This window comes from Prionailurus viverrinus, chromosome C1 (assembly GCF_022837055.1).
Source record: "Prionailurus viverrinus isolate Anna chromosome C1, UM_Priviv_1.0, whole genome shotgun sequence".
In the NCBI taxonomy this organism is placed as follows: Eukaryota; Metazoa; Chordata; class Mammalia; order Carnivora; family Felidae; genus Prionailurus; species Prionailurus viverrinus.
In genome coordinates, this window is record NC_062568.1 from 42,924,453 (window position 1) to 42,939,674 (window position 15,222).

At 35.7% G+C, this 15,222-nt stretch overlaps 1 protein-coding gene across 2 annotated transcripts in view; it reads right to left on the minus strand.

Moving 5' to 3' along the window:
• ITGAV (integrin subunit alpha V) overlaps nucleotides 1-15,222 on the minus strand; it is a 93,747-nt gene that overhangs the window by 45,165 nt on the left and 33,360 nt on the right. For both annotated transcript variants that reach the window (XM_047870107.1, XM_047870108.1), the window contains exons 3-6: nucleotides 11,791-11,882; nucleotides 9,277-9,391; nucleotides 4,171-4,232; nucleotides 1,685-1,730 (exon numbers count right to left, since the gene is read on the minus strand). In XM_047870107.1, coding sequence (XP_047726063.1) covers nucleotides 1,685-1,730; nucleotides 4,171-4,232; nucleotides 9,277-9,391; nucleotides 11,791-11,882 — 315 coding nt within the window. The remainder of the gene's footprint in view (nucleotides 1-1,684; nucleotides 1,731-4,170; nucleotides 4,233-9,276; nucleotides 9,392-11,790; nucleotides 11,883-15,222) is intronic.

A 15,222-nucleotide genomic window follows, 5' to 3' on the forward strand; every position in this document is an offset into this window, starting at 1 on the left:
CAGTCCTGACTGAGAATTACAAAATCAGTCTTCGGTTCCCAGGCATCCCAGCAGACACTTCCCTCCCCTCCACCGAATTACATAACTAGCAATGGAGAAGAAAAATAATTCCATGTTTTTTCTCTTACTAGAAAGTATTAATCTCATATACGATTAGAATTATTTTTGTGTTCATTTTAAACCTCTAAAACTCAATTAGAATCTTCCTAAATCGTTTCATTTTTCAATAAATGTATATAGTTCACAGGAATCCAAATTCTTTCATTTAGTGTGTCTCACATGCTGATCCATCTTTCCTCGATTTTTCTCTTTTCTTCATTCCCTCCTTTGTCATCCCTTTCAACTTTTCGTTTATTCCTATTTCTCATTCCTTCTTATTGTCTTTCTATCCTATTTTCCCCTTCAGTAAATCTCTTTCTTGAATTTCCCTTTCTGTGAAACAAAAGCAAGTGTGGGTTTTCCTATGGAAAAGCAAGTAAGGAAAGCACAGTGTAGAATACAGAAGTAAAATTCAGAATTAGAAAGTAACTTGCACATCCATGCAGTCACAGGTTTTTCCAGTTCTTCCAAATACTGACAATGCTTAAATGTCAGAATGCCAAGAAACAAAAGTTCTGACTCTGTGAATAGCATTTATTAGCAGAAAACAAACGTGAATAAATTAAATATATAATTGTGTGTATATAATCATAAATGAAACATAAAACAAGTAAGCAAATTTAGGTACCTGCTTTCAAACTTTCAGCAAATAATGATGTTATGCATTTGTTCAAATAGTAATTTTATTGGGCCTCCCAGAATGACTGAAGAATGCAGTGTTTTATCTTTATTTTGATACCAGTTTAATTACATTCTTTTGAAACTTCCTAAGACCCACTATTTTAAAATAAGCTCCCCAAAACGAAGAAGTCATTCATGATGTCAATGGTTAATGAGAAAATAACCATTTAAATATTCTAATGAACAAACTGAAACTACTTAAAAACCATGAGCTTTCAGAATACCACAATTTGCCTGAATAGATCCGTTCCACACACTTCCTAATGTTTCCACTATAGACTCTGGAGTACAGAGACAAGAAAGCATGTATCACAAACAATAAAAATAAATTGCTTTAAATTACTTTGTAGATTTACTTTATAATTTACTTTAAAAATATTGTTTACTTTCTACTAAAAATATATATATATGTTATGTATTATAATATGCCACAAATTTTCTATATATTATATTATATATAGGATGTTACAGTGCTTTTTAAAAAAAAAATACTGTGAAACAGATAGCAATTACACATTTAAATTGTATTTCTCAATTTCTTTCTTTAAAATAATTCAAAAAATCGTGTAGGCACATGGTAAGCCAAGCAAGCATTAAACACAATCATTACTGAGTAATTTAAAAAATATTATCCTAAGGGTGCTTGGGTGGCTCAGTCGACTAAGCATATGACTCTTCACTACTGATTTCTGCTCAGGTCATGATCTCATGGTTAGTGAGATCGAGTCCCATGTAGGGCTCTGCACTGACCATATGGAGCCTGCTTGGGATGTTCTCTCTCCTCTCTCTCTGCCCCTCTCCCTACTCATGCCCGCTCGCTCTCTCTCTCTCTCTCTCTCTCTCTCTCTCTCCCTCTCTCTCTCTCAAAATAAATAAATAACTTTAAAAAAATATATCAACCTACCTTGCCAATAAAAGCTACCAGGACCACCAAGAAGTACTCTGTCAGCCTAGATTAAATCAAACAACAAAAAAATACATATTTAAAAATAGGTAGATTTAAAAAGTGAAAGCAATGTAATACCCACAAAAGCCATATACATATATATATTTAATACACATAAAAGCTATATAAACATAAAACAAAATCACAAATCTCAAACTCTCCTAACTCATTTTCAGTAAATTTTCATTGTACTTTTCTAAAATACAATAAAAATGTTTTAAAAGTTATGACTATTAATATATGAAAATATACAAATATATACACACATTGATTCTATAGATCTGGCTGGTTTGCAACTTGTTAGCAAGTACTACTATAAAATATTTTTGAGTTATAGTAGAACAAAAAGTCATTAATTTTGTATATTACATTTGTGACTATATACACAAATTTTCTTTCTAGTAATCATTAAAATTTTTTTGGCTAGAGATGCTTCGGGAAGCTCAGTCAAGTATGTGACGCTTGGTTTTGGCTCAGGTCATGATCCCAGGGTTGTGGGATCGAACACCATGTTGGGCTCTGTGCTGGGCATGGAGCCTGCTTGGGATTCTCAATCTCTCTCTCTCTCTCTCTCTCTGTCTCTCTCTCTCTCTCTCTCTCTTCCTCTGCCCTCCCCTGCTCACAAAGTCTCTCTCTCTAAAATAAAATTAAAAAAAAATTTTTTTTAATGCTTTGAGAGCACCTGAGTGGCTCAGTCAGTTAGGCATCTGACTCTTGATTTCGGCTCAGGTCATGATCTCACAGTTCATGAGTTCGAGCCTTGCATCCAGCTCCGTGCTGACAGTGTGGACCCTGCTTGGGATTCTCTCTCTCTTATTCTCCCTCTGCCCCTTCTCCACTTGTGCTCTTTCTCTCAAAATAAATAAACTTAAAAAAAAAAGAAAAATAAATAAAAGAAAAAATTTTTTAATTCTTTGGCTAATGAAAAATTCTTTTTAGTGTCTTGCAGATCTAAACAGGAATGAAGTTAGAAGGTAAATTTTTCAGGGTATATAATATATACAATTTACATTTGACTAGCATTTCTTGTATCTGTAACCAACTATAAGTATCTAATTCAAGATAACTGTATTTAGTGTTTGAGCATAATGTTTTGGACATTTCTTCCCCCCTGGAGACAAAAAACGTAATTCTTCCCCTCCAAACATACATATAGCCCTTTCAAGCTTTCAACAGACAATTTCCTGTCCTGGTTATGTAAAAGGTACTTCTAAGTTGTCTGCTGTAAAATGACACCTTTTTCCCAGAAATGAGTTAAAGAAAGTAAATAACTAATTTAGTAGTGAATGATTGCTATATGAGAATATTTCTGGGGTTATAGTTACATAGGCATAGGTACAGAAAACATAGGGACTTTTTAAAATATAACACCTCTTTGAAAATATATCATGGAAGTTTAACCTAATATTATTAATATATTTTACCTCTCTTTGTTTTGCTTCCTCAAATTTTGAATTATGAGTAATTATGAGTAAATTTTGAATTATGAGTTTCAAATTGAATGACTTAAATCAATTATGTAATAAGGAAAGTTAACTATAATTATAGTCCCAGTCTAGAAAAAAAATTTTTTAAATAAAGATAAAATATAAATTAAAAAAAAACAAGAAAATGCTTTATTAATTTTCTGAATTACATGATTGTAGTTTATATCATTTTAGTAAATTTATGGCATTTGTTGCTCACACTTTCTAAGAAAGCCATATTAAGCTTTCTAAGGAAGCTCTACTTTTAATTAATATATTTGAGGTTTCTATCTCAAATAGAGAAATTAATATTCTCAATTTGATAGTCAATATTTTCACATATCTCACCAAAAAAATCCCCACATACACAAAAGAAAATGACATAAGGAAAAGTATTTAAGAAAAATTTCCTTTGAAAACATAAACTGAATTGTTATTTCAGGAAAACAGATAAAAACTGTCAACTCTGGAGAGCATGCTCGCTTAGTTAAAAATACAGAGTCACGCATCTGAGACGTTTCACAATAATTAAGCTGCTTCAGCTTTACTTGGTGCCTGTAGGCACATAATAGATGGCAAGCATGCATGTTTCTGAGCTTTTATGTAACTAAACTCTAATTCTGTAATCAAGCTCCCAGTGACAGCTTTTGTGAATTTCAATCAAAAAGACAAAACTTTAGTACTATATAAATTTATCTAATTAGAAATTTTAATATAAAGTCATAATAGTTATCTGTCATCTACTGAGATCTTTTAGTGTCCCCCACTCTCATTTTGATGTCTATTTCAAATAGGCAACGTCCACTAGGGAGAGAATATGGGCAAAGAATATCAAAATGCATGGGACATTTTTATTAGGTGTTTTCATAGAACAGGTAATAATTATAAAGAAGCTGAAGTATTGAGCAAGTAATTTTTAACAATGGTTTAGATAATGAGGTAGATCTGAATCTCATTCAGTCTTAAATGAGAACTTACTTTGGTAAAATCAATGCTGAATCCTCCTTGACAAAATCCCTGTCCATCAGCATCAATATTTTCTAAAATAAAAAGATTGGAAATATACACAAACCCAAAAACAAACAAATGACATAAAACAAAACATGAGAAAAATCTGTATCACTGTAATCATAAGATAATGTATTGTTGAACTGGGAGTGTTCATTCAATGTGGCATTTAATGAGTTTTTATCACACTCTAAAAAAGTTACTATGCATTTTTACCAGCACCATTCTCTCAGATAATGGCAATAGAGAGAGATCAATGTATCCGGAATGGTCACCAGGAAATAGAAACATCACCTAAGATGGTAGATTTCAAACTTATTTTTAACCATAACCCACAGCAAGACTATATTTTATTACACAGTCCATATAACCCAACATGTATGTTATTGTATGTGTGTATAACAGATACATGAATAAGACAAAATTTCACAAAACTATCACTATTACCATGGACAATATATTCTGATACTTTCTATTTTATTTCACTCCTTTTAAAAAAGAATTACTGGTTATGCTCCACTATTCTGATTTCATGAAACAAAGATGAGTTGTGATCTACAAGTAAAATTCCAGTTTGAATTTGAAATTCCAGTTAGCACTCTACAAATTTCTTATGAATACCAGTAAAGAGATACATACACTCCTAATACATACTGACTACACACACATTTTACAGCCAACAACAACAACAACAACAACAACAACAACAAATCTATTAAAAACGTACTTCAGGATTTTGGGAGAGGGCCAGACCCTAACTTAATATTCAGCAAAGAGCAAAATACAAAACTATCTTCACAACATATTTAGAACTGCAGTCTAATGGAAGTGAACATCTTTAAACACGACACTGACTATTTTCCAAATGATAACAGACTCAACAGTTTGACTCTTTTGTAGTTGCCCTTTATTTTGTAGTTCTCACACGGGGACAATTTCTGGACAAGTAGCCAGTTCATTTAGATTAACCCTAATCATGAGTAAAACTGGACCTAGAACACAGGTAAGGATGAATCTGAAGGCTCTCCCTTGTTTTATTTCGAGGATAACAAGGAACAATAAAAATACTACTCTTTAGTTATCAAGCATTTCCTATAGAGAATTACAATATGTAAGTAATTATGCTTTTGTATTACTAAACTTGCCACCCAAACACAGGAACCAAAAATATCTATTTTCAGTATAACTGAAAGGACAATTTCCAAATATTCCCATCAAAATTTTTGAACCCATTTTAAAACGTGGGAACTGCCCCAAGATTACACACTTAATAACTAAACTTAGAAGTTGTTTTATTAAAGGCCTCAAGAGTGTAATGCTGCCCCAATGTGAATTTTTTTTAACAGGAGGGAATGGGAGAATGTGGGGCTGGGGTTTCCAGTGTCTAGTGAATCATACTGAGGAAGTCTGCTCCGACCTCAAGTTGGCTCTTTATTTCCTTTCTTCAAGTTGTATTTAGGGAACTATTTCAGGCTATTTTTAGAGACATCCCTTTTTGATTATCATACTGTACAGTTATCTCCTTTATTTGGTTTCTCAGAACATCCCATCAAGAAAACATGACTGTCCTTTAAAATTTTATTAACAGGTACATATTAAACTGAATGTTTATGACAATGTGAAGAATTTTATGTTAACTACAACTATTTCCGTGAAGGCTTTTGTTTTTATTTCTACAGATGAATAATATTTCTCCCATTCATCAAGCCTGACAGCATTATAAATAATATTACTGATTATGATAGTAAGAGCAGTTAATGTTCACAAAGCCCCTTCTGTGAGCCAGGTACTGTATGAAAGCATTTTCCAAGGTATGATCGTTTAAATCTTACAGCAATCCTATGAGAGATACTAGTATTATTCACAATTTACAGATAAGGAAACTAAGCCTTACAGAAACTTAAGTAACTTGACCACAGTCAACCAGCTAGTAAATAAGAAAGCAAGGATCTGAGCCCAGGTGTGTCCACACCACTAAACTGCACTATCTCAAATCAGCAATGTGCTTGTAATTTCCTGAGTTAACAATCAAGGGGAAAGAAAAGCCGGCTCATTACCATTACTGAGAAAAATCTATGTACAAATGTCATCAGAAAGCGGAAGGAACAAAGGACTCAGTCTGATCACAGAATTAAGAGCATGTAAGTTAAATGATTTGTGGGTCAGGCACTTTTAGAACAGAAAGTCATCTGGCCTATTGTGTAAAGCCATTAGGTCACAGACAGTTATGAAAAGCCAAAAGCAAACATAATCAGGAACAAGGAAAATTTTTCACAGACAATGAAGTTTCATGTCCAGCGTGCTCACACAGGTCATGTTGAAAACAAAAGCAAACAAACAACAACCCCCCAAAAACTACCACTACCAAAACAAGCAAAGTTATCAAGAAGTTAGCAACTTAGCCCTTCAAAACTGGCACCCCCATGCAAAATCAATCATTGGTTGAACAATCTATGGAAGCATGAAGAAGATACAAAATACAAAAACTCTATCTCTGAAGTCTTTTAACCAAATCAGTGTTTTACTAATAGTGAAAACAAAGGCCCAGAGTGGTTAAGTGTACCACCAATAGCTATCACCAGGTTGCTGACAAAATGCTAGAATAACCCAGGTTCTCAGATTCCCACTCCTGAGCATTTCTTCACCTCTGGTCAAGTTGCTCTTCGTAATTTGGGTCTGTACATAGCTTCATATTTCAAAGTTTGAGTCAGAAAACATGTACAGTGATCAATGGATACTGAAAGCTAGATTTATTAGGATGAAAGGCACTCACTTTGATGTTTTGAGGTTATTCTTTTGCTTTTTCTAAGATTTTAGGTTTTATTATTTGATTAATGATCAGCAAACTTTCTGTGAAGGACCATATGGCAAATATTTCAGACTTAGGGGCCAGCCAGTCTCTGTGGCAACTATTTAACTCTCCCTTTATAAACAACATGTAAACAAATAGGTGTGGCTGCTTTCCAATAAAATTTTATTTACAAAAAGAGGCTCACAAGCCAGTTTGCTGACCTGATTTGGATGTTAAATAATTTAGAAAATAAGGGTTAAAATGAGTTTATAATTTTTGTGCCTATATTTACAATTTCTGTGCCTAAACCAAATAAGCAAAAGCATTATGTAACAGATGCATCATGCAAATACTGCCTTCATCCTTTAAATACATGTTGAGAAAAAAAAAATGGTCATTACAGAAAAGGCAAAATGAAAAAACAACACTAGCCTAATCTAACAGTATATCCACATGAATGGATCATTTCTAGAATGCTTGCTTTCAGAAGGGTACCAAGTATTTCACACACCCAGAATTATCCAAACCTGTATTCGTGAGAGCACAATGTATTCTTTAAGGAAAAGCTGTGGTTAACACTGAGGCAATTGAAATGGAAAACATATTCCATTGTTAGTATTTACAAGGGAAGGGCTCCTTTGGAATAAGACAGAACTGGGTTCAAGTCCTCATTAGATCACTCACTACTAAAAGATGTAGGAAAAAATTACTTCCAACAATCTGAATCTCAGTTCCCACATCTATCATGTGAGAATAGTGTGATTTTTACCTTTATGTCCATCACATAAATGGTAAGTTACAAACCTGGCGGGCAAGAGTTAGCTCATTCCTCATAGCTATCAAATTGCCTTCTCACAATAGCAACATTTTTGCAATACAGAAATTGCAAACACAAATTGAATCCTCACATTTTCCACATACCAAAAAGACGACAGGACTCTAACCCAAACAGCAACATAAAGGTGGTGATACAGATAGCATCAAACACGGAGTAGAAAGCTGCCAGCCTCCTCTGTCCTGTGATGCCGTGTGCTTTCTGACCAATCCAAATAAACAATGCACTTCTAGGGAGGTATCATTCTTTTGATGTTTACTTCTCACAACATGCAGGGTCAAGTCGGTGGGTGAAGAAATAAGCGTTAATAAAACCGTCTGCAGCTTCTTGGAAGTTCAACTGCTTAAAATTTTAAGGACTGAACAGTTCCTTTGGCCTGGTGTCCCAAGTCACCTAACACGGATGAAAAGAATCTAGCGGTTAACAGTCTTACATGTTCTACTTCTGTTCCTGATTCTCTCTACTAAACTATCTGGTGACCAATGGAACATAAAAAAAGAAACGGCCTAAAAAGTGCTCTGGATATAAATACCATAAGGCACTTCAGTAAGCTATTTTTACATTTCTTGTATAAAGAGGATCTGGAGTGGTGGCCACTGAACAAAGATGGGAAGGCAAAAGAACTGGAATCTCCTTTGGAAAAGCACGATCAAAATTGTAAGGACTCAAAATCACCTTTAGTCACCACATGAATTTCATTTGAAATTTCAAATAGTGTTAGACAACAAAGTGAGATCTTTTGGATCATCAAAAGAAGAGTAAGGTTGATAACAGACTGACAAAGAAACGGACTTAAGAGGAGTGCCTGGCTGGCTCGGTTGGTGGAGTGTGTGACTCTTGATTTCAAGGCTGTGAGTTCAAGCCTCATGTTGGGTGTGGAGATTACTTAAAAATAAAATCTTAAAACAAAATTTGTTTAATTAAAAAAATAATAAAAGGAGGCAAATTCAGACTCAGAGTCCTGAGCTCAATGTTTTACCTTCCTATATAAACTCTGGCTCTTTAAGACATATATATGTCTTAAAGACATACATATATTATACATACATTATATTATATTATATTATATTATATTATATTATATTATATATTATATTATACATACATTATAATATATTATAATATAATATATATATAATATATTATACATACATTATTAATATAAAGCTCTAGTTCTTAAACTCTGGTATCCATCAAATCGCCTTGAGGAGTTTTCCTAAAAATGCGGGTACACAGGCCTGAGGTAGACCTACTGCATCAGCTTCTTTTGTTTTAGGAAGTCCCACATCTGTGTTAGAGAAGGTCAATGGAACATCTTTTGACTAACACAACATGTCTACAATTTCTAGACACACACGCGCGCGTACGCACGCACACACACACACACACACTTTTAACAAATTAGGCTTCCCAACCCTCATTTAAAAGTTGGTACACTTCTTATACATACTTGATCTGCATGGAGCATACTCTACAGTCTTTGCTCCATCCTGAAGAAAGCATGTTCCAACTGGCTCTCTCTCCTGTTTCATTTCAGTCCTCCAGTGGTACAGTGGGGCACAGGCCTGAAATCAAAGGTGGTGGTCCACAACATAAAAATTCCCTGAAAAGATTAGTGTTTCAGACAATCTACACTACCCCAGAATTGAACAACACTTTCTAAGCATTAATAGAAAGTAACCACACCTATCCTATACTATGAATTCCAGATCACAACAGTGATAAGTACCTTTTTCACATATTTCATTTTCAAAATGGCAAAATTATTTCATGTAGCACTTTTTTTGATCAGCACTAAGCTGATCGAATCAACATTGTAACTAAATAACATTCTTACACACGTAGACTATACCCTAAATTACAAAGCAAATAATTTATTATTAAGAAAAAAGTAAAAGACTTTGCAGTGCTCATTTGATCTACTTTCCAAATAAATTGTGACCCTTCTGTTTTCAGAGTTATGGATTTTAACGCCATGCATGAGCAGTAGAATAATGCATGCTTTAATAACGTAGTAATCTACCAAAATGTAACATTTTAACTTGCTGGCAAAAAAGTTCAATGAACTTTCTGTAATACTTTTTGAAGCAAAACATTAACACAAATGCTGCAGACTTCAACAGTGGGTTACTCTATATTTACCCTGAAAAAAGTGAAAGGAGATGATTGTTGCTACTTCTCTACATGTACTTGATGTTTCGTGTATAAGGACTATTTGCACCTGCTTACTTCTGCTTCTTTGCTTTGTGCCTAGAATGACCCACTCTCAACCCCATCCTTGACCTCCAATTAGACACATCCTGTAGAGTTCCTGTGAAATTTCAGCTCCTAAACAAATTCTTCCCTAATGCCCCACCATCATATTTAAAAAAAAACAGCAATAAATACTATGCAGGTAATTACAACAGGGAAGGGCTTTCTGGGGAAAAGAAATGAAAGCTGAAGTCAGAATGACAAGGAGCTAGCCAAGTGAAAATCAACAAGGTGAGCATAAAACAGGGACAGGGAACAAACACACTAAGGTACTAACTGCAGTGACCTGGCACATGGAAGGGATGAAGATTAGTGTGGCTAAAGCCTGCAAGACGGAGTGAGATGATGCCCAAGAGACAAGAGCCAGTGACCTGGTTGTGGGGATGCTTATAAGCCAGGATAAGCGGGGATTTGAACTCTATGAGTGATGGAAAACCACCTGACGGTTTTAATTAAGAAGATGAAATGCTCTGGTTCACTCTGGGCCTCCTCTGGAAAAAGGATTACAGAGGAGGAACTGCAGAGGATGGACTGCAGGAGAGGAAGAAGAGGAGATGCGCCACTGCAGGAACCCACGGAGGTTACAATAGTGGCTGGGTACAGGGTGGAAACAGTGCAGGTGATGATTTCTAGATGGATGTGGGATACATTCTGGAGGCAGAATTGATAGGGCTTGCTGGTGGAGGGGATAGAGAGTCATGGCTGTAAATAGGCTGGGGAAGTTTTACATGGAGAGCATTATCTTTGTGTTTTTTCCTTTCTGATGAAGGATAACAAGAGTTCTATTTTGGCTATGTTCATTTTGAGCAACACAGGAGATATCCAAATGGAAATGCCATATAGCTAGTTCAGAAACACTCTGAAAATCCAGGGAGAATTAAGAAATAGAGATATAGCTTTAGGGATTATGACATATAGACTGTATGTATATGGGACAGGATAGGAACAGCCAGGTAAAAGGTGTAGTTAGAGAAGATGGTGGCCCAGAACCCAGCCTAGGACACTCAACACTTAGAAACTGAGCAGAAGAGGAGCTGCTCAAAAAGACAGTGAGGATCAGGCAGAGAGATGGGAGAAAACCAAGAAAGTACAGTGCTCCAGAAGCCAAGGGAAGAAAAGCAGTTCAAAAAGAATGGGCTAACTGACCTTGCTGAGTGGTGCTGAGTGGCAAGAAACATTCAACAAGTACCAGTGATTTCAGTGACCTGAAAGCCAAGGGTGACTTTAGCCATGCCTACCTGAGTTTGACTGTGGTTGGGAAAAGAACAGGCAGTGAAGAAGTAGAGGGGATAACTGAAGAAAACACTGAAAAAGTTTCTGAAAAGAGGAGCAAGGAATGTGGCACAGCAGGGGAAAGAGGCAAAGGGAAGGCTGCTGTGTTTTTAAAAAGAGGTATTAGTGCGTGTGATTAATCACAGGCACACTCATCCTGAACCCGGCTGGACAGAAACACCCTGAGGGGAAGGATCAACAAGAGTGGAGAAGGTAACAAGGCAGGAATGAAGGTGGAAAGTATCAGAAAGCAAGTCTGTGAAGGGCAGGACACAGAAGATCTTTGATAGGACGGCCTTTGATCAGGGCTATCTTATCTCGTCTTGTCCTGTACTCCTGAGCGCACTGAGTTTTACTACTAGCTTTCAAGCAGAAACTTTTCTGTGTTTCCACATAAATTGACAAAACTCACCTACAAGTAAATATCCAAAAGACTTACCAAAATTTTGTCTTGTTTTGATCTCACAGATGCTCCAAACCACTGGTGGGACTTAAACTCCAATGGATCATCCTTGGCATAATCCCTGTTGCCTAAGAAAAAAATATATTCTTAGTATAACAGAGTTTATTTCAATCCAGACACACAAAGAGTATGCCTTTGATTAACCAAATTTGATTAATCAAATGCCACATTAGCTATTTATCTCGTGTACTTGATGAATATCAGGAACTTTCAACTAACCAAAGAAATAAAATACAGGATGACTAGAAGTGTCCCAGGGTTGTTATCAACCCCCATTAACTGTAATGCAGATGTGAAAAGGTAATACTAAGTAAAGTTTCCCAGTGGCTAAATTATAAGATAACTATTAAACACTTATAATTACCTACTGTGCTCCTGAAAGTTCTATGATATAAATATATTTATGAAAACAAAAGGCCTTTGTAAAACACGAGTAGTAAAGACTGAAGTAAAAGACAAAGATAGCGCAAGTGGCATTATAACACAGGAGTTAGAATCTAGGAGACACGATCTGGCTGGTGGGAAAAAGAATCAGATTTGGTACACTACATGGAAATATTTATTTTCAGTTTACATTTTCGAGAAAATTATTCCCAATGTACTAGCCACTCATGTAAAGTATTGCAAATTAAAAAGAAAGAAAGAAAGAAAGAAAGAGAAGAGAAAAGAAAAGAGAAGAAAAGAAAAGAAAAGAAAAGAAAAGAAAAGAAAAGAAAAGAAAAGAAAAATCCTTCCATGAGGGGTGCCTGGGTAGCTCAGTCAGTTAAAACGTCTGACTCTTGATTTTGGCTCAGGTCATGATCTCACTGTCCACAACATTGAGTCCCACATCCAGCTCCATGCTGACAGCACAGAGCCTGCTTGGGATTCTCTCTCTACCTCTCTCTCTGCCTCTCCCTGCTCACACTCTCTTTCACATGCACATCTCTCTCTCTCTCTCTCTCTCTCTCTCTCTCTCTTTCTCTCTCTCTCTCTCGGTCTCTCTCTCAAAAATAAATAAACATTAAAAAAAAATCCTTTCCATGGAAAAGCTCCTAAATTGATCAAGGAAAGAATTATGGAAACATATCCATAAAGCATTTGGGGAAGGAGAGACTATTTTTCTTGAGAGACTAAAGTCTAGTATGTTCCTCTTAAAATCTATTTATAATAATCATTCTTTACAAACATATATTTCAAGAACTATACTGGACAAAATATAGCAGACAAGGATCAATTTTAAGACTGCCAGCCAATATGTAAATAGTCATCACAAGGTTCATGTTAAATCTATTTCCTAAATCTCACTCATCTAAGGTAGTACTTATGGTTATTCAGTTCCATTCTGAAGACTTAAGACCAACTGAAGATTGAGATTAACCTTGAGATTGAGAATTTCAATAATTCTAGATGTAATACAGACAAGGTAAAGGATATAATACTGTTCACTATACTATTCTTTTTCATTATTTTAAAAAAGTTTTCTTTAACGTATGAATCTCCAAAGGCCTCTTTCTGTACTCTTAATACAGCTGATTTCTGTCAGTGGTCACAAAAACACATTTTTATAAGTAGGGGGAAGGAGAAATGGAACTTAGCCAGTATACGCCCTTCACCATGAAAACCAAAGTTTCCCAACAGTATGGTTGGCTTGCCTCTGAAGCCTGTGTTCACCAAGCCATCATCACTGGGAACACTACATGTCAGTGACACACAGGTCACTAATCAGTCCATGGACTCACTTACATTTCCCATCCTCCCACAGTTACGTTAATGCCACGTAACTAGTTCTTGCCACGAAGCTAAGAGCAAAAGTGGCAGATGTTGCTTCCTGTTCAAGTAAAAGTGGATATGAGCTCACTAATCACTAAGCAAATGCAAATCAAAACCACAATAAGATATCATCTCACACCAGTTAGGATGGCAATCATCCAAACAAAACAAAACCCCTAAGATAACAAGTGTTGGTAAGGATGTGGAGAAAAGGGAATCCCTGTACACTGTGGGTAGAAATGTAATTGACACAGCCATTAAATAGTATGGAGGTTACTCAAGAAATTAAATGTGGAACCACTGCATGACCCAGGAATCCAACTTCTGGGTATATATCCAAAGGAATGAAATTATTATCCTCTAAGGGGTATCTGCACTCCCATGTTCACTGCAGCATTACTCATAATAGTCAAGACATGAAAGCAACCTAAATATCTACTGAAAGATGAATAAAAAAGAAAATGTGGCATATTCATACAATAGATTATTCAGCCATAAAGAAGAAGATTATTCAGCCATAAAAGATCCTGCCAGTTGAGACAACATGGATGGATCTAGAGACTTAGGCTAAGTAAAATAAGTTAAGACACAGAAAGACAAATACTTCATTATATCACTTATCTGTGCAATCCAAAATAATCAACTCATTAAAAAACAAAACAAAAAAAATAGATATGAATACTCTGTGTTTTCTCTCTCTCATCCGTAAGTCTGTAATAGATGGTGGAATCACATGATACAAAAAGCTTCAGCCAAAGGTTTTAAAATGTAAGAACAGCCAAATTCCCCATACTCAATGATGACATGAGCAAGAAATAGTCTTCTTTTTAAGTGAGTGAGATGTGGGATTTTGTTTATAAAGCATGTTGTTACTGAAGTATATAGCCTAGCACAGCTTGAGTAATATACATTCTGCTATTTCCAAAAGGGCCTGACCAAAAACTACAAAGAAGCTTAGCCTCTAGGCAGACTGGGTTCACCTGATAATTTTTCAAGGATTTAAACCATAAAATGTATGGTTACAAGTTACTTAATATAAACTTTTTATTCCACTGCAAGCTACCTGTTCTCTTACTGTGCTGCAGACTCTATTCTATTCCTTTCTACAAAGGAAATGAAGTCATTTTCCTCCTTATATTAATGAGGCAAGAGAAATACACTACAACTGTGAAAGAAACAGCTGGTGCTCAGAAAGATTCACTTCCACTCACTGTCCCTTGAGACCACAGATAAACTCAGGTAATCTTAGCCTAAGGGAATTGAGTTTATGAGCTAATAATGCATGTGAACTGAAAAGTGCAACATTCTCAGAACTGCTACTTCCTGCTTCTGTTTTCAGGTAAGACAAAGCCTTTTCAGCAAGACCCTAAACTATGTCCAACTAGAACCAAAGCTTTTCTTTTTTTATATATTTTGTTAATGTTTATTTATTTTTGAGAGAGAGAGAGAGAGAGAGAGAGAGCGAGCACTTGAGCAGGGGAGAGGCAGAGAGAGAAGACGACACAGAATCCAAAGCAGGCTCCAGGCTCTGAGCTGTCAGCACAGAGCCAGACACAGGGCTCAAACCCATGAAGTGGGAGATCATGACCTGAGCTAAAGCTGGATGCTTAACCAACTGAGCTACGCAGGCACCCCGCAAAGCTTTCCTTTATTAGA